The sequence below is a fragment of the Sphaerodactylus townsendi genome, linkage group LG01, assembly GCF_021028975.2.
Source record: "Sphaerodactylus townsendi isolate TG3544 linkage group LG01, MPM_Stown_v2.3, whole genome shotgun sequence".
Classification (NCBI taxonomy): domain Eukaryota; kingdom Metazoa; phylum Chordata; class Lepidosauria; order Squamata; family Sphaerodactylidae; genus Sphaerodactylus; species Sphaerodactylus townsendi.
This window is the reverse complement of record NC_059425.1, coordinates 45,888,822-45,912,144: the sequence shown is the minus strand read 5'-3', so window position 1 is coordinate 45,912,144 and position 23,323 is coordinate 45,888,822. Positions and strand designations below refer to the sequence as shown.

The 23,323-nt window shown below is 41.9% G+C and overlaps 1 protein-coding gene across 1 annotated transcript in view; it reads left to right on the top strand.

Moving 5' to 3' along the window:
• Nucleotides 1-22,906, top strand: part of BUB1 (BUB1 mitotic checkpoint serine/threonine kinase) — a 28,122-nt gene extending 5,216 nt beyond the window's left edge. Inside the window, exons 6-23 of the mRNA XM_048482143.1 lie at nucleotides 571-668; nucleotides 2,562-2,611; nucleotides 3,211-3,407; nucleotides 5,327-5,484; nucleotides 6,212-6,573; nucleotides 7,908-7,960; nucleotides 10,126-10,254; nucleotides 10,716-10,811; nucleotides 12,092-12,173; nucleotides 13,088-13,166; nucleotides 14,727-14,904; nucleotides 15,921-16,058; nucleotides 17,636-17,751; nucleotides 19,583-19,744; nucleotides 20,484-20,641; nucleotides 20,727-20,904; nucleotides 21,300-21,406; nucleotides 22,526-22,906. Coding sequence (XP_048338100.1) covers nucleotides 571-668; nucleotides 2,562-2,611; nucleotides 3,211-3,407; nucleotides 5,327-5,484; nucleotides 6,212-6,573; nucleotides 7,908-7,960; nucleotides 10,126-10,254; nucleotides 10,716-10,811; nucleotides 12,092-12,173; nucleotides 13,088-13,166; nucleotides 14,727-14,904; nucleotides 15,921-16,058; nucleotides 17,636-17,751; nucleotides 19,583-19,744; nucleotides 20,484-20,641; nucleotides 20,727-20,904; nucleotides 21,300-21,406; nucleotides 22,526-22,721 — 2,537 coding nt within the window. The 3' untranslated portion in view covers nucleotides 22,722-22,906. The remainder of the gene's footprint in view (nucleotides 1-570; nucleotides 669-2,561; nucleotides 2,612-3,210; nucleotides 3,408-5,326; nucleotides 5,485-6,211; nucleotides 6,574-7,907; nucleotides 7,961-10,125; nucleotides 10,255-10,715; nucleotides 10,812-12,091; nucleotides 12,174-13,087; nucleotides 13,167-14,726; nucleotides 14,905-15,920; nucleotides 16,059-17,635; nucleotides 17,752-19,582; nucleotides 19,745-20,483; nucleotides 20,642-20,726; nucleotides 20,905-21,299; nucleotides 21,407-22,525) is intronic.
• The last annotated feature ends 417 nt before the right edge of the window (nucleotides 22,907-23,323 follow it).

The following is a 23,323-nucleotide window of genomic DNA, read 5'->3' as shown; positions in this document are numbered from 1 at the left end:
GCCATGTTAACCTGCCTGGCCTTGCATTATGATGAAGGTGCTCCCAAAATTTCAAAGCTGATGTTCAGACTCATGTAGTCATAAGATTTAGACCCATTTCTAGACATAGGCTGACATATGCAACACAGTTGGGTAGTCCAAGAAGGTTTCGAAAAAACTTGGACTGAATTCTTTCTGGGTCTTTGATTGGGCCACCTGCCCATATTGGAGCACGATTTAGATTATAATCTCCTTGTTTGAAGTTGTTGTCTTGGTTTATTCAGTGTTGAGAATGGGAATGTAGAGCAATGAGGTGTGTAAAATTTTAAAGCCATGGGGGGGAAAGGTTATTCAATTTTGAGGGGAGAATTGTTCATTGGTTTTTTTTAAAAAAAGTCCTTTGTTGGCAGAATTTGCATGATTGGATTCCCCACCCCCCCTTCCTAAACTTTCACATTTCTAAAAGCATCTAAGCTAGGTTTGTTCTGGAAACCAGTTTTTACTTGTTTTACTTATTTTTGAGAAGAGGTATTCCAATGTTAACTGTAATTATCATATCCCATTTTAATTTTAATGGGGTTTTTTTTGTAGTTGGAGTCTTGCAACCACATAATTCCCAACACTGCAATCAAATGACTTCTAAAGATGACTCAGCCAGTGTTCACCAAAACCAGGTGCTTAAGGACATGGTAGGTTGCCTTGTATTCTTTGAAACAGCAGATCTGTTTGTTCACTTCTATGCAACTTCAATGGAAAAAAACATTTTTCAGTTTATACTTTTAACAATATTAACATTTTCTGATTCAATACATGCACATTATGTCTTATATAAATTCACGTCCCGTGAATGGCTTGTCCAAGGTGTCAGTAAAAATGGAGTTAATAGACGGATAGTGTAGCCCTGTTAATTACTTTGTATGAAGTTTGATGAACTTTAAACATTCTTAGATAACCTTTTGAAATTCTTCATGAACCGCCCCCCCCCCCCCAATTATGATCATATCATTGTTTGCAGTCTCTAGTTCTCATCATACGATGTCATGGTGTCAAAATATATCTAATTCTGAACCCAGCCCCAGTGTGTGGATCAAAAAATCCATTGAATGGAGTCAGAGATGAGCAGGGCAGGCGAAGGTGTTTTTATAAACCTCTGGGCACATAAGAAAAAAAATCTGAAGAGGATGGAATTGAGGCTTTTTTAAATATTAAAAAAACAAGCTCAGACCAGACCTCATGATACTACGCTGTAAGATCTTGGTTGCCTGAAGTGTGTTTAACCAGAAAGGCTGTCGATGTTTGCTCTCCAAACTTCTCAGCAGATCATCAGTAGTGGTGAGGAAAACTGAAACAGAAATGTTCAGCTCCAAGCTTACCCCCCTACTACCATATTGGACATTATTGGAGGCTTGAAGGGGATAGCTGGTCAGTCATACTTTCTCCAATCAACTGGTTAGTAAAGGGAGGCTTGGAGAAAAAGTGCATCTTGCTCATTTCTTGTTTAAAGTTCAGCTCCCCACACCCCAAGTTACCTGGTAGGTGGGAGCAACAAGGACCTGCAGAAATGGGAAGGAGACAGAAGGATTGGTGTGGGCGGGGGAGAAAGACAGCTATGGGGGGGGGAAGGTAGCAGAAGCAGGGAGTGTAGAAAGAGGCAAGCTACTGGAGAGGAAGCAGAGACCAGCAGAGGAAGGTGGGCTATATCTATCCCTTGTGGGCTCCTTCTTTATGTGTCTAATTGTCCACAATGTCCAGACATCTCTTTGTACGGTTGGAAGGTGGTACACTTTTTTCCTCTTGGAGAGGCATGGATATTGCAATAACTTTCTTTTTGTAATAGAAATGAAGATTTAAATCAAAATAAAAAATGCACCTTGTGTTACCTGGGGCCTGTAAACACATAGCCATTGGTATACATAAACTCCAGTTCAAATATTACACTGCATGAGCCAAAGGCTCTTTTCATGCACAACTAGTCACTGATGTGACCTCAAATCGATCTCCTGGGCTCCTTCAGAAGGGCCCTGAAATATAGAGCCTGTTTTGGAGTCTGGATGTATGGGCCAATTTGAATCCTTTCACTAAGTTGAAAGCTTGTTTTTGCTTTTTTTGACTATTCTTAGATAGTGTACTGCCACAAAGTGTCTGTGGCTGATATTATAGTCTTATCTTACTAAGACCATCTTATCCTTTTACTACTTATTCTTATTTCTTATCCAACTAATGGCCCAAAGTGGCTTACAAAATACCAGTAGAATTTAAATAAACAAAATACAACATAAAGAAACAGAAATAACCCTCTTAAAGGTGCACTAGCTTTGTGGGCTAGAATCCACTGGGGTGAGGTCCATCAGGATCGCAAACTGCAAGCCCTGAGCTAAGAAACAAGAATCCTTTGGCTCTTGCCAAAAGGCTTATACCTCACTGCTAACAGGACTGAAACAAAAGCTCAGCCCAGATTTTGTACATCTGGTATCCATCTCCCCACAATTCTTTTCCCTTTTGCTCCCCCGCCCCCACAAGAATTGCTGAACCTTGTGATAAAAGGCAATCCTTGGTCTGAACTTTCTTATCTTACTTTTCAGAATCCAACAAATTCCAAATTGTGTTCTGTTTATGATGGACCAGAAAAAAAGTAAGTAGTTGCTTGAGAAGTGTTATGTTTAAGGAGCATTTAGTTAACATGACTACGCTGTTTTAATCCTGTATAACTGAGTGAACCTTTTTGCCCATATGTACTTTCCTGATATTACTTACAAAAAAGTAAGTAGTTGCTTGAGAAGTGTTATGTTTAAGGAGCATTTAGTTAACATGACTACGCTGTTTTAATCCTGTATAACTGAGTGAACCTTTTTGCCCATATGTACTTTCCTTTCACTTGAATGTGGGAGAGAAGCTTGGCCAAGGCCAGAATAGTAATCCATAGCTCTACTTGTGTTGAAGATGCTTCCAAAAGGAGATCAGTCTCCTGGCTACCTCCCAATGTATATTTCACTGGTGAATAAAAAACACTTCTGTTTTCATTTAATTTGTTTTTGGTTGACAGAGACTAATTTATGATTGCTGCTTATTCATTGATTGTCTGTTTAATTTGGCTGCTTGATTTTATATAGGCTCTTTAAATATGTATATTGAAATTTAATTTTGATTGCTGTATTGTATTGTGATGCCTTTTTGCAGTGCCTGTGGCCACAAATGCCCTTGACAAATAAATTAACATACTTTCCTCTGCAGGGAACAGCCTCAATATATAACCTCCATTTCAAAATCTGAAGTCTTACCAATGCCATCTTCTAGTGTGACCCATGAGCAGAAGGTTATGTATGACAAGAATCTTCTTTACTGTGAAGACTCTGAATTGTGCTTTGAAGAAGTACGAGCCAAAATATACTTGAAAAGGGCTGAACGTCTGAGAAGGCACCAAGAATGGGGTAATTGCAGTTTACTCTTTCCAGTAGTCCTCATCCAAAAGCAGGGAAACAGCAAATGAGAAATGTGCTAAATGGCCGCCGATGCACACTGTCGATTTTCTACTTGTGTAAACGGGTAACATTAAATATTCTCCCAGTTTCATTTTCCATTCTTGCTACTAAAAGGCAGCCTAAATAAGAAGTCCATAATATGCTTTTCAGAAACAGAGGACTGTAATGTTAATTTTGCAGAGAGAGGGGGTTGTGGACTGACTTTTGTTGATACTAATCCTATATAATTCTAAACGTGTCCTCAGAGTGTAGATCAGAAAATACAGACAATGGATTTTCCCAGGGGTAGGATTTCAGCGGCCTTTTGGGCTGTGTGTGTCGTGTGGAGCGTATTACACTTGACAGGACTATAGAAACATTAGTCTGGACCAGTGGCAATAGGGCCATGTACATAAAGGGAGATACTTTTACAAACCTGGGGGAGCTCCCACGTTTTAAATAAGAAAACATAAATTAAAAATGGGATTAACCCTCCTACACCTGTTCTCTCAGTAAAGTGACGTGTGATCTCATATAAATCCCCCTCCCAAATTGCGAGTGAACACCTTGAAGTATTTCAGTTCCATACAAGGTATTTTTTTTTAAGTAAGGAGGAGTTGAAGGGAGGTAGAGAAGAGGGGGATTGGGAGAAAGGCAAAGGCAATGAAGGGAGTAAGCAAGGGAAGAGAACTTGGGATGGGTGCAGTGGGGTGGGTTCCCCCCACACCCGCAAGTTCATGTGGCTTCCCCTCAGGTAAACTGTACTGTTAAAAAAGGTCTTGCTTGAATGATTGCTGCTTAGACATAAGGAGAATGCTGTGTTTTAGATGTATGCTCTAAAGGTATTAAAGGATTTATAATCAGAACAAGCAAATACCTGAAACGTTTAGGCACTTGACAAAATAAACATGGTTCCATTCATAAGCTCATAATCTAAACAAGTAAAACCTTGGCTTTATTAGCCAAATTCAGTGCCCAGAACTGTGCACAAAAAGTAATCAGGAATCAGTGCAAATGCAGTACAACATACTGCTAATGTTCATCTTCCAGCCCACTCCTATCAGGATAATGAGAAATTAATTCTGTGCTGGATGAAGCTTCCAAACAGTCATCAAGGGCAGCCCCAGGTATCACAGCATTCATGTGCATCATCTGTAGTTGTTGAAAAGCAGCAATCTTATCTGATAGGATTTTTTAAAAAAAAGCCTTCCTGGCATCTGCTTTAACCCTGGGTTTGCAGAAAAATCTGACAAATTAGAAAATATAAATTTGTTTTTTGAGGGGGAAAAACCCAAAACTGGAGAAGTGAGGATAAGAACTAGCCTGCTGGATCAGACCAGAGTCCATCTAGTCCAGCACTCTGCTACTCGCAGTGGCCCACCAGGTGCCTTTGGGAGCTCACATGCAGGAGGATTTGGATCCACCAGTGCATTTCTGCGGATGGAAGGATTTTTACCAGTGGAGTGTGACTTTCTTGCTTCCCCACTCCCACTGCAGTCCATTTCTGCTCTGCAGATAAAACTTGTCCACCTTGGGAAATGCTCTGATGGATCCCAGTTGTCTCTTTGCAGACATTTCAACAAACAAAACCAAGGTAACTGAGATCATCGTGCATTACCTTCTTTTTATCAGTAACAAAGTGTGATCATCGTGTGTTACCTGCTTTTATTAATAGCAAAATGAGTCAGGATGGGGTGGGATGGGGAACCCTAAGAAGTATTCATGCATGTATTGTCGAAGGCTTTCACGGCCGGAATCACTAGGGTGTTGAGGGTTTTCCAGGTTGTATGACCATGTTCCAGTTCTGGAACACAGCCATACAGCCCAGATAACCCACAACACCCCAGTATTCATAAACTTTGTGCAGTAATGGTTTTTGACACATTCAGAGGATGAAGACAGAGAACTCATGAAAAAGAAAGAGAACGATCTTCTCGAGCTGCAAACATTGCAACAGAAACTGAATCTCCTTTCTCAGACATCATCCTCGTCGCAGAAAACTGAACAAGGGCCATCTACTCATCAGTCCCTGCAAAGCACTGCAGTGGTATGTTTGTGATACTATATATCAAAATGTGATATGGAATTCCTTTATAGAAACGATAGCAATTTCAAATGTTGGCATTGTAGTGAGTAACTCGACCACAAAGTCTTGGTTACAGTTTGCGAGGTCAAATTTAGTTTCTTTCAAAGCCACCTTTCCTTCTATATCATGGCAAGACTAAGCATGAATGCCCTTCTAAGAACTCCACACTTGCCTAGTGTGAGGGCATTCAGTTGACAATTAAGTGGCTGTTCCAGAATCCAATTGAAATGAGATTTCAAGATTTGTATGAGCTATTGTTTTTCCTTTGCGGGGAGGGTATTATTTACCAAATGTATGAGGCTGTCTTTTACTGAGTCAAGCTACTGGATCTGTTCATTCAGTTCTTGTGTACTCTGGCTGGCAGCTGCTTCCTGAGGTATTTCCTAAACTGGCTGTTCTCTTGAATCTGAGAATTTCTGCATGCAAATTTGTCAAGAGTAAGCATTATGTGCATACAAATGGGATCCTGAAGTATGTCAGGATGGGGTGGGATGCAAATTTAAAACGAAGAGACAATCATTAACAATTTAAACCCAATATGCTGGCTTTTTGAAACACCCACAAGCTGTTTCAAACATTTTTTTTTCATTTTTAAAGCAAACCCTACCCATTTTTGAAGTCAGAAATAACTCTAATGTGACTGCAAAGTTTGGTTTGCTAACACATTCTTTCCTTTGAATTTGGAAAGGGTCAACCACATGTTCAGCTTGGTGCAGCTCCTAACCTGTCAGATAGGGCAGCACCTTCTGCAGTTGGATATCTGCAGCATTTTGTGACCCTGGTGACAGAGCATCAGAGTTCATCCATGCCTCTCAGTGCAGCAGCAGAGATTTCACCCGCTGTGGCTTCGGCTCCGCAGCCTGCTGAAAATCTTCAGAAGCAGCAGGTGTCTGCGTCAGTCACCATGTCCGAAAAGGATCCTTCCAGATCCAAGCTTGATATTGAGGAATGTGAGAAAAGTTTACACAGACTTCAAGTCAGTACAGAAGAAGTTGTCCAGCCTCCTCAGAAACGTGCTGCCATCTCCCATGACTACCACCATGTGCAGCAGTAAGTAAAAGAACTAGGCGTCTCAACTTCAGTTGACTTTTAGTTTAACTGTTTGGCTGTCCACATAAGCCAGTATTTCACCTATAGGAGGGGGAAACTAGAATCTCATGGGCACTACACACAATGGGCACTACAACTCACGTGGGATACGATACCTGTAAAAAGTCTGCATCCAATCCACATAGTTTAGTCCTGTGATCATTATGCCTCAGCAGTGGACAATTCAAACTTTGTGTCCTGCTGAAGACATTTCTGGTGGGAGATACGATGGTACTACACATAGACTGTCAGCGCAATCCTATGCATAGGTACTCCAGTCTAAATCCATTGATATGAATTGAGCTGTACTGTGGACTGATGAGCGGGCCTAGCTTCTTAGCTCACTGTGAATGTGCTGGGTTTTGTCAGCATCTGAATATCAAATTATAGAAGTAGCACTTTCCTTGGCTTGTACCTTCCTGCTTGGTTCTGAACTTGGAAGGGACTTGCAACTTTGAAGAGAGGACAATTTCTGCCAGTTTCCCCTCCCGATGCAACCTCCCTCTCTCTGTGCTGTCAGTGAGAATCCACTGATCCCAGGAACAAAACGTCAGTGGGTTTTGTAGACTTCAGTTGAAGTGGGAAACTCGGGAGGTCCATTTCTCAAGCAGGTCTCACCCATGTGTAAAATGTTGTTTTCCCCTCCATGCTTTTAATACATTTACTTCACTAAAGCGACCCACATAATTTTCCTCTCATGCTATGTTAAGTCTTTGTGGGGCTGTTGAGGTATATCGCTGCGCATAAGGAATGTCTACACTCTCTACTCCTGTCTGGTCAGCTTTTCTTCTCTGCAACTCAGCATCATGGCAACTACTGGAAATACCACTATGTTAGTTTTTAAATGTTAAAAAAAATGTGTGGAGTAGTCCATTATATTGTTAGTGTTATGTGAAGAGAAGAAATTTGCAAACTTGTGGTCTGAGTAGGATGATTATTAAATATTACGCTAGAGCTAGGGCAAGCAACCCCTTTGTTAGCAGCATGTGAGATTATTTTGCTTCACATCACAGAGATGGGCTGGGCTCATGTTACTGGTGCCAAGTGAGAGGGCAGCTCGGTAGTCAGCAGGATCCTGAGGGGGAGTCCTCTCCACACCACAACAACTGTTTAAAAATAGAATCTGGAACAGTTCTGGGAGTGAAATTCTCTTCCCTGTGTCCTGATGGCCTTCGAGGACTCTGTTCACAAAACATATTTTAGGAGCAGAGGCTGTGCTAGTGGTATTTTATTCAATGCATTTGCATTGTTAAGTGTGTGCTGGAGAGCTTCAATGTTGATTTTTTTGTGTGCAGGCAACTGAATGCTTCTGACCCAAAGCTGCCGTGTTCTACAGAAATGAGAGATGGTAAATTTGCTGTCCTGCTGTTTTTGTAAGAAGTTCTTAGCCTCCTGATGTGTAATATGGCCAAGATTCTGTAATCTCATGAGCCACAGTCTAGGGCAGAGGTGTCCAGCGCTGGCACTTCATATGTTCATGGACTACAATTCCCATCAGCCGCTTGCCAGCAGGGGCTGATGGAAATTGTAGTCCACAAACATCTGAAGCACCAGATTTGGACACCCCTGGTCTAGGGATTGCAAGTAGTCAGGGTCTATAAAATAAAGTGGGCGCCTCTCACATACGGAGCAATTGGGCCTGGATATAACATTACATATGAACATATACAGCATTCTTCCTTACAACGTAGTATGGTGCTTAAGAGAGGTGGACTCTAATCTGGAGAACTGGGTTTGATTCCCCACTCCTCCTTCATGAAGCCTGCTGGGTGACCTTGGGCTAGTCATAGTTCTCTCAGACCTCTCTCAGCCCCACCTGTTTCACAAGGTGTCTGTTATGGGGAGGGGAAGGGAAGGTGATTGTAAGCCACTTTGCAACTCCTTACGGTTGAGATAAGCAGGGTATAAATCCAAATTCTTCTCAATTCCTTACATCCTGCTACTGTTGCCCTGCCAGTTGCCAAGGGACTCTCACAGCAAACTAATTTTAAAAATCCCATGGACAGTGGTAACAATTTTTTAAAAAAGTAAATAACAGCAAAAAGTTGAAAGAAGCTTTGAGCTAGTTTTAGCCATTTTCATCCTACCCCAATAAAATCAGAGCTTCTGCGAGAAAAGTGGCCTTTTCCTGTCTCCAAAAAGACAATGCAAGCAGCCAGCAGAACCTTCTTTGAAATGATGCTTCACAACCGGGGCAAGCAGAACTGTAGTGGAAGCTGCAGTGAGTCATACCGTTGGTCTGTCTCACTCAGTAGTGTCTGCCCAGCTCTGCAGGATCTCAAGCAGAGAGAGAGAGATCTTTCCCAGCATCTGCAGACTGACAGCCTGTAGCTGAAGAAGCCAGATCATGAGCCCCGGAACCTCTTGTGTGCAAAGCATCTGTCCTGCCATTGAGCCAGGGCCCCTCACTGGGGGCTCCTTTTAGTAATGGCTTACTTCACCTCTAATGGAGGTGAAACACCTGAGCTTGTGGTGAAGTTCCTAGGGGAGCAGACATTGTTTCTGGTATTCTGACCCCAGACCATTCTGGATTTATAGGTCCAAAATTCAGAATGTAAAAGCTTGCAATATAACCCCTGAAGAGCATCTTGCTCAACTGGGAACAACTTGTTCACCTTGGAAGTAGCTGGCTGGCTTCAACAAGGGTCAGAGCTTTCTCAGCTCTGGCTCCAGCCTAATGGAACACTGCCAGTGGAGATGTTCCACCAGGCAACGGCTGAAGCAGTGATGGTTACATCACTTCTGGTCTCCCTATCCTTATTTCTGTGTTATCCTTATTGACATATTTGTGTTGATTTCAATATTGATTGGATTGGTTGAGGATTTTAATTAGTTTCTTCCTTCCTTAGTCACCGGGTAGTGAATGGGATGTTGCTAGAGAGCCAGGGGATGCTGTTATATTGTAATTTTAATGCATATGAATTTTGGATTGATTTAATATTTTAAATTGTTCAGTGTAGAAATCTAATAAACAAACAGAACATACCTCTGAGGTTTGCATCTGGTTTGCGTACCATCAGTTGGCTATGTGTTACCTACCTGAAACTTCTGTTAATGCAATCATGTCGACGTTTCTTTGGGACTAAAGAATTCCGTTCTTTGAATTCTGTATGCTAATTCTGAGTTAACAGGCGGCGCTGAAAGTTGCTCCTTAAATATTACTCTTTTAGCTCCATAGAGAAAGTGGGATGTAAATCTCTAAATAAAATGTTGCCACTTCTTGGTGCAGCCGTTGTGCCTCCTCTGTGGCAACTGTGCATAGTAATGGAGTGTGACCATAGAACAGAATCAGCTTCAACTTCAACAACCTTTATTGGCATAATAGTACAATTCTATTAACAGAGAATTCAGTCTCCAAACAGGTAATGAATAAAATTAAATTTTGAACAAATATCAGTACATAAATTGGTAGCTAAAACAAGGGGGAGATGGAGAGAAAGGAATTAGGCAAGTTAGTCCAAAAAAGTAAAACACATGCCCTACAGATTCTTACTGCTTTTCTCATTGGTTCAGTATCAGGTGGATGGAAGTCTTCCGTTAGCCTTGGTAATCAGCAAGAAACCCCAAATACATCCACCACGAAGCAACTGGCTCTGTCTTTAGTACAGCCGTCTCCTACCGTCCACACCAAAGAAGCCCTGGGTAAGTGGGTGGGTTTCTTTTCCGAAATTCAGAATCTCTGCTTCATAAAACATGAAGTGGGCTTGCTCCTGGGCTGTTGCAACCTCCAGTCCATCCTGGGTTTATTCACACCTCATTTGGGACTAAGGGTATTTAGGTGTTTGAGTGAAACGCACCTGCCAATGCTTCGTATTGAGTTCATCTAGGCTGGTGTTGTCTGCCTTAATTGGCAGCAGCTTTCCAAAGTCTCAAATGGGGATCTTCAACCAGAGATCATTTTGAAATGAAGGAGGAAGGGTTTGAACCGGGACCTTCTGCAGTCAAAGCTCCTGCTGTGCTGCTGAGCCCCGGTCTCCTCTCGTGGCGAAGCAAATCGTCAGCAGATCTGTTGTGTGTCCTGAAGAGCTCTGTCCTTGAAATGATGGTAGGGCTAGCTTTCCTGCCTGACCCATGGATATCCTTTTCTTATTTGGTCTCACTAGGTTTCATAATGGATGTGTTCCACGGATCTTCACCTAAAGATTCCCCTATAGTTTCTGACTCAGAGGATGAATTTGACGCCTATTGTAGAAATCAAGGTATGACTAGCTGCAAATATCTCTAGTATGTTTTATTTATTGGTTTTGATATCCCGCCCCTCCCCTTCCGAGCTCAGGATGGCAACAACAATTTTAAAACAATTTAAAAAATTAAACAACTCATTGATAGATACACTTCTGCATCATCCTGATTGAAATCTACACAGCAAGGGCTACTAAATAATATACCAGCCCTGACAAATTAATATCCAAGAGTTGATAGATGGGACAGACCTTTAGATGTTAATTGTAGCTTCCTCAGCCATACAACAACTGCATCTTACGAGTCCTGTGGAACTGCATAAAGTCCTGTAGGGCCCTGGTCTTCACAGGCAGAGTGTTTCACCAGGCTGAAAAAGCCCTGGCCCAGATTGAGACCAGCTGGGCATCTTTGGGGCAAGGAACCACCAGTACATTTGCATTCGCTGAGTGGAGCGATCTTTGGGGCACATACTGGGGTAGACGATCCCAAGAGAAATGTGCATGCATCTCTTTCATATAAGGGTTTTGGAGGGCATTTATTAATGCTATGATCTGGAGAAGTGAATTTGTGCTTTACTAACTTAGTATACTCTTCGTAGAGTCAAGATGTCCTATTTGTGTTCAATTCTTTACAGTGATTTCAGTGTTTGGAAAATAAGCATGCCTATAGGTGGCTTTCCAGTGAAAAAATAGAGGCCTATCACTTTAGACTGTCGCTTTAGACTGCAGGAACAGACAGATGTAACTGAATATTCCACCATGTACAAAAATAAGTTTTATGTATAGGAAATTAGGTGTCTGGGGAAAAGATTTTAAAGGTATCTTCTCCTTCATGTGCTAGTTTTTTGTTTTGTGCTTTGCTTTCTCATGTGTGGAAATGCTTCCTTGTGACAGAACTTCCATCCTGTGACCTTCCACCTCCAGACACAACCTCACTGAGAACTAGGCTAGAGTCAGCTCCTGCTAAGCTGGGGGGAAATTCTAACTTGCTCTAGGGGGTTACCACAAATGGCTGTTTGCTTGTGTGGATATTAAGTGTTAGAAAATGTGAGCCAATTCATCCACTTGTGATTGTGTTGTACGATGAATCTAACGTGAATAGGAATCTGAAGTCTCAGCAGTCCCAACCTAGATCTCCCGTCCAACTGAGAGAGACTGCTGAGTCCTTTGGTTAATTTAAATGAGCACAGTTTGTCTGTAAAAGGCCTCTCCTGCTTTACTTCTGCCTGGTTATGAAAAGTCAAAGCCCCTCCTCTCCGTTTTCCTTTCTCTCTCTCTCTCTCTCTCTCTTTTTAAAGAGTCACATAAGACTGACAGTGCGAAATCCATCGCTCCTGCTGTGGTGCCTGCTTTCACCATCTTTGAAGATGAGAATGCAGAGTGAGTTAAAGTAAAGAACTACTTTCTTTGTGGGAATAGCAGGATGGTATCATCTTAAATGGCCTTCTCATGATCAGGTTTGGGCTTCCTTTAGCTTAGGAAGAGTATGCAGCAAGCAAGATGAAGGGAGTAATGGAGCACATGATGGGGTGGGTGGGTTGGGGGAGGGTATGACCCTTCTTTTCCTTGGGCTTCACAATTTCAGGGGTCCAACAAACTACTCTTGAAGCTTCGTCCTGCAGCCATTTTACGTATGCCAACAAATAGCTTCCTTCACCCCTTTGTTTTTCACCACATGCACATCTCTCCATTGGGCATCACTGTGGTTGGATTAGAGGGAAGGGAATTCATAGCAGGGGCAGATGGGAAGTGAAAGGCAGAGGGATTGATTTGACTGGAGTCCAACATTGCTCATTTCTGAAGTTATTTTTTAAACCAACCAAGGCCACGTGATGTCAGGTTCTGTGTCATGGGGGTTGGGTTGTTGCTGGGGTTTTGTGCCATTATGCTTTTCTCCTGCAGCTGCCTTATCTACCGGTAGTCAAGTGAATATTGTACTGTCTTGGTTCACATGGAGGAGGGGTGGTGGTAAACCTTTGCAATGTATTATCCAATGTTCTGAGCTGGGAGCTTTACTTTCTACCTTCTTTCTACCTGTCTTCTGCTTCTGCTTTCAACCTGTCTTAAGCAATAAAGCCTTTGAACTTTCAAGTGTTTCATTGTCTGTTCAGGGGAGTTCTGACACATTATCCTATTTGAGGATTTTTGGTACAATTATTCATAGTCACAGTCTTCATGATGTTCTTATGTTTTTTCTCTTCTGAATCCTACTGTAATTTCCAAGCCTGTTTTCTCCCTTGGGTGGATAGACCTCTTCAGAAGTCATCCCAACTCAAGATTTACTCTGCTCTTAGGGTTGTCCAGCCGCCTTCAAAGCCAACAGAAGTCAAAGTCTTAGGAGAGCATCTCATGGACTGTGCTGCCAAACCAAGAGTAAGTCAAGGGCCTCTACAATGGAGGTGTGAATCAAGAGATATTATGAATGAGAAATTCTTGTAATTAATTCCAGTCTATACCACAACATTTTGGAGAGATTCCCAGCAGTAAACACAACCAATAACCCTGGGCTGACATTCCCTTACTGAGCTGGGATTTCATTGGCTCCTGCTGCTGCATCCTGAGAGCATACTTATTCCAAATGGCTTGACTTCACACTGTACTTTGGGGGAGGTGCTGTGACTCAAGTGTCAGTGTGCCTGCTTTGCATGCAGGAGATCCCAGGTTAAATCCCCAGCTTCTCCAGTTGAAAGGAGCAGGTAGTAGGTGATGTAAGACCTCTGAAACCTGGAGAACCACTGCCTGGCTGACCTTGATAAACCAAACGCATGACTCAGTAGAAGTGGTTCTGTGTTTACATACAAACTCAGCTTCAAGTGCTTCTGTGTTTACATACAAACGTATGCCCATTTTCCCTATCTGTGCAATCTGTCCATTATAAAATTGAGATGGATAGATTGTTCAAATAGGGCTTATGCTTACTGGAATCTGTGTGGTGGACCAAAAAATCCAACGCTTATCAGGTGAGGCCAGATTAGTGCAGACTGGTACAATCCCAAGTGTGGTGAGAGACTTCTGCGCTTAGGGGCTGTTTCTTCATTCTTCTTCACTATCACGGTGCAAAGCTGGCTGTATAATCTTCCCAACTGTGGCCTGCTTGAAGTGAGCAGCACCAGTTGTAAAGGAAGTACATATTCGGCTCTTCCCAGGAGAGCCCCTGAGCTCACTTGTCAGTCCACCCTAAGTTGGATGCTAAATTAAGGACACAAGATGAGACTTGTTGCATCAGGACGAGGATTCCCCCTGCTCCTGCAACCTGTTACCAAACAAGGCCCGCCAGGTGTTTCTGGCAATCCCACCAGCAGAGTATGCAGGCCACAGCCCATGCCCAGAGTTTGCCCAGGCTGTCTCTAAGAACAGATCACCTGTTCCGGAGTTGAACAGCATGTTCTTGAAAGTAGGATGACAAGAATGAGAGCAGCCGTTACTTGGGTATTCTTATCTTGCTGCCATTGTTGCAGGAGTTATTCCTTTCCTCTTGTGGCCAGGATCTTCTGACGTGCTTAAAAAAATGAAACACTTTATGTGATTTGTTGTGTTGATAATTTTTGTGTGTTAAAACATACTACTGTCTTCATTTTTAAGCTTTTGCTTCAATTAAATGGCTTTTTGATACTCAAAACATGTTAAGTTCGGAGCACTTTGTGCGAAAGAGCATAATTCTACCACCTTTTTCGAGGTTTGCTTCCTTCCCTCTTTTGGTGTGGGTCTTGTGATTTTTGCCAACTGTGGCTTAGCCTTGCATCTAAACTGAGCCATTGTGTGCACGTGACCTACGTCAGAAAGAAATAATTCTTTCGAGGCAGAAAAAAATTGAATTGGTGAAATCCAAATTAGCTTTTAGGCTTCTAAATCCCTCCCATGAAATTTAGCTTTCTGCTTTGAGTGGAAGGATAGATGTCACTTGAGTGTGTGTGTGTGTGTGGTTTTTTTTAGGAAGAAAGTCCGCCGACTGAGAGCCTGACAGCAGACTGTACTGTGTGGGCTAATCACTGTAACAAAACCCTGGCTCCCAATCCTAATAATACAAGAGACTTTGCTCGTGCCACACGATACGTTTCTACGCCATTCAACTCTGTTCCAGTGCATACCTGCCAAGTGACATGGGATAAAGGTAAAATGTTGAAATAATATAGTCTAGGACTGTAGAATAATTTTAAAGAATTATTCCAGTAAGATTACATAGAACGTATCACTAATGCGCTGGATCACTTAGCATTGGGACATCAAAAAGTGGGGAGCATGGGAGGAGAGGAAGAGGGGGGACAGCTCCGAGACCCTTGTGAGGAGAAGAGTCTGGCAAGGACACCCATCCCACCATCCAATTTTCTTGAAACCAATCAGCAAGTGAAGCCTCTTCTCTCTCCTGCCCTTCTATGCAACTGTGATAATTACACAGTCCTGGATGACTCAACAGTAATGAACACTGGTGGGTATTCACTGGATTATTAAACAGGCAGGTATTCTTGATTTTTTTTATCATGGGTATTTGTGTTAATTGGGGAGAATAATAGCCAAACTTTCTTTGAGAGTAGGTATTTAGAGAATTGCGAGGATGCTTGCCAGAGGGTTGTTACTGTTCCCTGTCCTTGGAGGAAAATTTCATGCTCAAAACATGCTGGAAATCTGTTTAATAAAATGCCAGAATTGGATATTTACATAGGGATGGATGGTGATTAGATCTGAACGCTGAAGATGCCAATCTCAGGGCAACTGATACAGTTTTCCCCTGTTAGGTTTATCCTCAATAATTCTGTAAGGAAGGGTGTGAGCGTCATGAGAGTTTTTGGTTTTAAGCAAGTCTCCAAGTTGTAGTTCAGCACTATTATGTCACACTGCTGGTAGGTCTACCAAACTGCCAAAGGCAGAGTCATGATGGCTTTTCCAAATGTCTCTGAAGGTTGGGTTTTTATATGATTCCATGTTATTGGGAGGGGGGCAGGGGTTAAGTTTGATACTAATTTTCCAAACCATTCATGTGTTTACACTAAGGTTCATCCTATCAGCCCATTCTCAAAGTAATTCTTTAAGTGTTGCTTTTCAACAGTTGAACATGCATGTCTGTGCAAGAATTTTGTTTTCCTCCCCCTGGTTCCTGTTTATGACTTAACCATTTCTTCTTACATTAAGTGATTGAAAACCCTTGGGATGTTGGCTTAATCCACCAGCTTCTGTCTGAGGTTCCTAAACCAATAAGTGCCTATGAAAATACTTTTGAATGGGGAACAAAACTTCCAGTTCTAAAACCAAAGGCTCTACTCAGATTGGGTAAGATGCATGCACAGTGCTTACTTTGTTTCTGTAAGCTTATTTTGGGGTGTGATTCAAATTGTGAAAGCTCTAGAAGTGGATTGGTTCGGGCTGATTGTTTGCATTCTGCAAGATTGGAGCCATTTTTGTTTGTGTTACTTCAAAGCCAACTTGTTGATGGTTATATAAATTGTGTAGCAAGTACGAATTAATGTCCCTTGCATAGCTCTGAAATTATCACCAGGGCTGTGTGTTTTCTTTAGGCATACAGAATGTAGTAAGAGGTGTGGAATTCAAAAAATGAAGGATCACAGCTGACACACAATATAAAACCAAGTTTCTAATTCTTATGGTGGTGGAGATTGATATACTTGAAAGTATGTAGCCAGTGCCTGCAGAGAAGAGGCTGACATCAATTTTCAGTGGCTCTTGATCGGTCTACAGTGTTATTATACCACTTCAGGGCTAGTAAAATAATAAAAATTATATAATTATTCAGCATAGAGCAAATACAGCCATTTTGATGATAATTGAGACAGGCTTCAGACTTTGGTTTCTCAGGCATGCAATATGGCTGGCCTAGGAATAGAACTCAGTGCATACCAACCTGGCTAGAATAGAGTTTCATAATTCATATTTTATTGCTGAGCATGAGAAGGATGTATTTTATGTTGTTTATGAACAGCTTGTTACCATTCCAGGAGGCAAACCTAAACCTCGAGTTCCATCAGGCACGATATTGGATACCTGTATCCATCTTGGAAGGGAGATGAAAGAGTGGAATGGCCTATTCCATTTCAGATTGGAGGGAAGGGAATGTAATGGAATTATGGTTGCCAACTGGCCTAGAGAAATGTTTTGTCCCTTTAATGCAGATTTAATGGGGTGTTATTCACCAGGAGGCTATTTACCTCCATACCATGAAAAGCTTCACCTGCCCACCTAAATACATTAAGCCTCTGTTAAAGGGACATTTTTCCAAGCCATTTGCCAGCTTGAGATGGAGTGTGCCCTTACCATGGCCATTTGTCATTGATGCTATTTTTTTTTAATTTGTGTTACTTGGGAAACACTGAAAAGAAAAAAAAACACTGCACCCCTTTCCTGCATCTGAATTGGTGCAGTCTTTTCTACCGCCATGTGTTGTTGTTTGTGTAGACTAGATATAATATTAAATTTAAAAATATGAGGTAGCTAGCTGCCTCTTCTCATGTACAATCTTTGTCTGACAAACACTTTCTCATGTTGCAACCTGAAGCAATTTAACCTGTTTCATGAGATACCGTTTTTAGAATTATTTTAAAGCAATGGTTCTCAACCTGTGGGTCGGGACCCCTTTGGGGTTGAACGACCCTTTCACAGGGGTCGCCTAAGACTCTCTGCATCAGTGTTCTCCATCTGTAAAATGGATAAATGTTAGGGTTGGGGGTCACCACAACATGAGGAACTGTATTAAAGGGTCGCGGCATTAGGAAGGTTGAGAACCACTGTTTTAAAGGGTTGGAATGTTAACACCTGCAATGCTGGAATTGATTAATTTTTGCTATGTTCTAAGAATTTCATCATTCTCCCCCCTTCTGTCTAAATCACATCAGACTCCGTGCCCTTCCATGTTGACTGTTTACTTGGAGAAGGGGCTTTTGCACACGTCTATCAAGCCTCTGTCTTTGACGTGGCTAACCCAGGAAATTCTCGGAAAGTGATATTGAAAGTAAGTGATCTTGGTTCTAATTTTGAACTGCTTGCCTGCAACTACACTGTACTGCTGTAAAATATCACTTTGAATAGTGATAAATACTTTTTAATCTCACTTTACTGAAGTTATTAGGAGTTCTTGGTTTTGGGCTACACATGGATGTACTGGCTGTGGAGTTGTTACATGAAACTGCCTCACTGAATCTGGCCATTGGTCAGTTGAGGACAGTATTGTCTACTCTGACTGGTATTAGCGATCCACAACCTCATGCAGGGATTGTTCACCTAGGGCCTGAGCCTTTTAAGTGAAGATCTCAGGGACTGCACCTTCATGCATACAAAACAGCTTCCCTCCTGCTGAGGCATGGGGCCTCTGTAATCCACAGCTCAACAGCATAGACAACTAGATATCAATATGGTTATGAGCTGATTTAGATCTACATGTTTGCATGTTGCAAAAGGTTCCCTTTTATACAATCATTGCATCTTGGCAGAAGATCCAGAATATAGTAGAATCCATAATACAGTTTTTGAGTTGTTTGCCCATCCATATTTTTCTGCCAGACTAGCAACCCCCCCCCCCCCCCCCCACATACACATACACATGTACACACAATGGTCTCACATATGCTTAGTTTAGACCTGGGGAGCCACATGACCCATAAATACTTAAGTCCCAATGGAACATGCTGATTGCCAAAGCAACATGAATTAAATCCTACTTGCTGTCTCATAAATTCCAGAGCAAGCCTGACCTTATAGACATGTGTGCTTTGGTCTGGTTAGGTTGGGTGGAAGGAAGGAGCCAATCCAATCCCACTACTGGGCGATCTTAATAGTTATGTTTTTTTTAAAGTGACAGATGAAGTATGGGTGTCATTCACCCCCAGACGTGTGACAGGATAAGGTGAATCACAGTATAAGAAATCATGTTAATTCTTATCTATGTGGCCCCAAGAACTCAAAGTGGGATTCATTCAGAGGTAAAGGTATACCATAGCTATAGAAAACCTCCTGATTCTTAGAATGTAAGCTAAAAACAAACCTGAACTTCTGATGATTAAGATTGGAGTCTGGTGGCATCTTGCGGAACAACAAGACTTCCATGGTATAACTTTGAAGAATCAAAGCTCCCTTCATGAAATACTTCTAATTTTTACTAACTTCTGATGTTTGCAAACTGCACAGTTCAAAATCAACTGTCGCATTGTCTGTCGCATTGAAGAATGATAATCTTGAGTTTTCTAATTTTATGGCCAGCACATTGGGGCCATTTTAGGACTCTGGGGAATAACAGCATATTCTAAAGTTTTGTATACCATTGCATAGGACTGTAAGGCAAGTTTACATTTTGAGTGAGATCTTGCCAGGTTGGAGGCAAGGAATATTCTGCCTGGACATCACAAACATGTGAAGTTGATTATATCTACACTTATACTAAAGTGAAGTAGTGAAATGGCCTAGATAAACACTGGTGAAACTAAGGGGGGCAGATGACCCAGGCATTATTCACCTGGGTCACTTGGTGGGTACATTTTGCCCCCCGCCACCAAACTCCCCATGCCACACTGCCACTCCCGCAACCACCTCCTCCAACAAACATTTTCCTCTTCTGAGTGGTGCTGGCTGGCGACACACTGGGGGCAGAGTTAAGGCCAGGGAAGGAGCAAGTCCTCCCTGGCCTTAACCCTCCCCCCTCCCGGGCACCGTTTTGTGGTGGTATGCCACTGCAAATAAATATTCCATAAATACAAGGTCTGTTATAATACTGGCTTCAAGTCCTTGGTTTCACTAATTATGGGGTTATCTCCCCACAGTAGTTCAAAGCAGAACCTTTTGTTTTGTAGATACAGAAGCCTGCAGCCCCCTGGGAATTCTACATAGCAGCTCAGTTGACAGAAAGGCTTAAGCCAAGCCTACGTCATCTTTTCATCCACTTCTATTCTGCTCACTTCTTCCGAAATGGAAGTATTTTGGTTGGCGAACTTTACAGCTATGGGACTTTGTTGGTAAGTTGTAGAAAAACTTGTCTAGAACTTGGTTTAAAGGGACTGCCTGCTCCCATATGAAACTATCTTTGGAAGGCCTCCTTTGCGTGACCTCATCATTTGAGTCTACATTGGTGGAAACCTGGGAAAGGATCTTTTCAGTTATGGCACCAAAATTATGATTTTTTATTTCCTTAGGGCAGTGGTGGCAAACCTATGGCACTCCAGATGTTCATGGACTATAAATCCCATCAGCCCCTGCCAGCACGGCCAATTGGCCATACTGACAGGGGCTGATGGGAATTGTAGTCCATGAACATCTGGAGTGCCATAGGTTCGCCACCACTGCCTTAGGAAGATTCACCTGTTCCCTCGTTTCATTGTTTTCCACTAGTGGGTGAAGACTTTCTTTGGTCTGTTGTTCTATCACTGATTCTCATTGACCCTGTCTCCTGTTCAAGTGTTTATTTCGTTAGGTTCTGTTTTGTTTTGTGTAGTATATATTTATGTGTCTCAATCTTGTTTTAATGTTTTAAACAACATTCATGCACAGTTTCCATGGATATTAGCAGGGTTGGTGCAACAGAACTTTCTAATGGATTATGCTTCGGCAGCTGAAATGCATATTTACTTAGAAAGCCCCATTGTTTTGAATGGTTTACTTCTGTGTTAGGTGTGTAATAGGAATTCAGAACATTCGTGTGTTTGGTCAGTGTGGCTACATGACATCTAAGCAATTTCCCCCCTGCTCTGTTTTTAGAACACCATAAATATATACAAAAAACTGCCCGAAAAGGTGATGCCCCAAGCACTGGTTATCTACTTTGCCATAAAAATTCTACATATGATTGAAGAGCTTCACAAGTGTGGAATAATTCATGGTGATGTTAAACCTGATAACTTTATCTTTGGAGAAAGGCAAGTATTTTGCTTAAAAATGAAAATGAAATCTTGACTCATCGCATTACCTTTTTCGGTAATGCCCATCCTTCTCAATACACAGGTTTTTAGATGATGACACATGTGATGTAGACAGCATGACTCATGGCCTGACAATCATTGACTTTGGCCAAAGTATAGACATGAACTTGTTTCCTGAAGGAACTGTATTCACTGGGAAGTGTGAAACATCTGGATTTCAGTGTATTGAAATGTTGACTCACAAACCATGGAATTACCAGGTACACATGAATTACATAGATGGGGGTCTTATAGACTTGTATAAATTGGGTTGTTGGCAGAAGATTTTGGTGGCTGTGATGACATGCTTGCTGACTGCCTTCATGTTGCCTTCTGGAAAATAATTCATATTGGGACATACTACTGTTCTTTCACGGGTGACATTGTGCCAAAAGGCTAAAACTTGATTTACATTTAAAAACTTATATGCCACTTTTCTGACAGACTCTAACATTATTCTTACAGTTGAGTCACTACTATTTGATGCTGAAAAGCTTTGCAAAAGAACTTGAGATGCAAAAGTCTAGGCTCACACGACAGTTGAAGAATAAACAATCCTCTGTCCAAACTATAAAACTTTGTACAACTGTCCCCTTTTTTCCTTTTATGTTTTCAGGCTGATTATTTTGGAATTGCTGGGACTGTGTACTGTATGCTACTTGGCACGTACATGAAAGTCAGCAATGAGCAAGGAGTATGGAAGCCTGAGGGTGGCTTCAGGAGGTTGGTCTTCAAGTGCTTTTCAGATTTCCTACTCTTCTTGTAACGCTTTTCAACATTGTATTTGGTGAATAATCCCTGAGTATTGCAGTGGGAAGTAGGAAGGGAAAATTGACACACACTCTCTCACTCTGCCCAAAAACGTTCCAACCACATATGCCATTCTGCGAACATAAGCGCATTGCATAGTCACCTTTGAATTCAACCCCATTATGAACACTGAGAAACTTGAGCTTCAGAATGGAGCCAAGCATTTTAAGAAAGGTTGGTTTTACTTCCTGCACCTCAGTTGTATCTTATATGTATCAGTTCAGATACAAAAACATCCTTAGTTATCCATAAAACCAGATACTTAAAAACCCAATAAATGATTCTTTATGCTGAAATTTGCATAAGCCTAAAACCAATCAGTAGTAGCTAAACACCCACAGTTCCCAAACACTCATGGGATGATAAAATAAGCAATTCCCCAAGCATTCCAAAATGAAATAGCCTAGCAGGCCTCTCACCTAGTTTGCACAACTAGCCTCACAGCAGAAGACCTCTGAATTAAGAATTTCTTCAGTTGGAGATATACACCTGGGCAGCTCTGGCTCCAATATAATTATCATTTGGAGGAAAATGAGGTTGTATGTAGCAGAGAGACTGGGGTGGACAGGTAGTTTCATATGGAATGAGGAAGTGGTTAAGAGCAGGTGTACTCTAATCTGGAGGAACTGAGTTTGATTTCCCGCTCTGCTGTTTGAGCTGTGGAGGCTTATCTGTATTAGCCTGTACACTCCCACACACGCCATCTGGGTGACCTTGGGCTAGTCACAGCTTCTCGGAGCTCTCTCAGCCCCACCTACCTCACAGGGTGTTTGTTGTGAGGGGAGAAGGGAAAGGAGTTTGTAAACCCCTTTGAGTCTTCCTACAGGAGAGAAAGGGGCGATATAAATCCAACTCTTCTTCTTTGTCTAGTTACTCCATGAAGTACTACCACAGAGTTAAAGTGGGGCAGGGGCAACAGTTTTTTTTCTCGGCTGAGAGGAACTGCCAATTGCCCTAGAAATCTCAGCAGTAGGTATGGCATTTTGTATTAAGAGATAATTAAACTTTCTGCCCTTGTGCTTCATTCTCCAGGATTCCACATGGAGAAATTTGGAGCGATTTTTTCAAGACTCTTCTGAATGTACAAGATTGCAATCATCTGCCTTCTTTGAGAGCTCTACGGGCAGAACTGAGAGACTTATTTCTGAGTACTTACATTAACAAAGTAAAGGGGTTCCGTAACAGGCTTGCAGTGCTGCTTGTAGAAAATAAACGTTCACGTAAATAAATGCAAACACCTCAGACCCCACTGAAGAAAGGAAATCTTGTACTTCTCCTGGGAAGAGATTTTATCCAGGCTCCAGCTCTGTTAACGTCTGACAAATTGAATGAAGGGGCTAAGATTAAATGATGGTTAATCTTTTCGTTTTAAATAAACTTTGAGAGCTTTGACTCATGAAAGATCTAGCTGGATTAAGTGGTAGTTGTCTTTAAGTTGCCACTGGAATTGTTTAAATTTTACTGCCATAGATTAACGTTGCTACATATAAGGAGAAGTGAAGGACAGGGCAACTGCTGCAAAGGAACAGCTAAAAGAAGGGACATAGGTGAGTTCTCCAGTTTTTGTTAGTAAATTGTTAGTAAAGTCCTGCATGCGCCCTCTTAGTTTGGGGTCAGCTATTACCCCGCAACGCTTGTGAAGTTACCAAGGAATATAACACAGTTGAGAACTGTTCCATCAGATTTGGATCATGGTGCATATGGAAAGGGACTACAAGCTTCATGTGCCCTATGTCTATATATACCAGTGGTGGTGAACCTATGGCACTCCAGATGTTCATGGACTACAATTCCCATCAGCCCCTGCCAGCATGGCCAATTGATCATGCT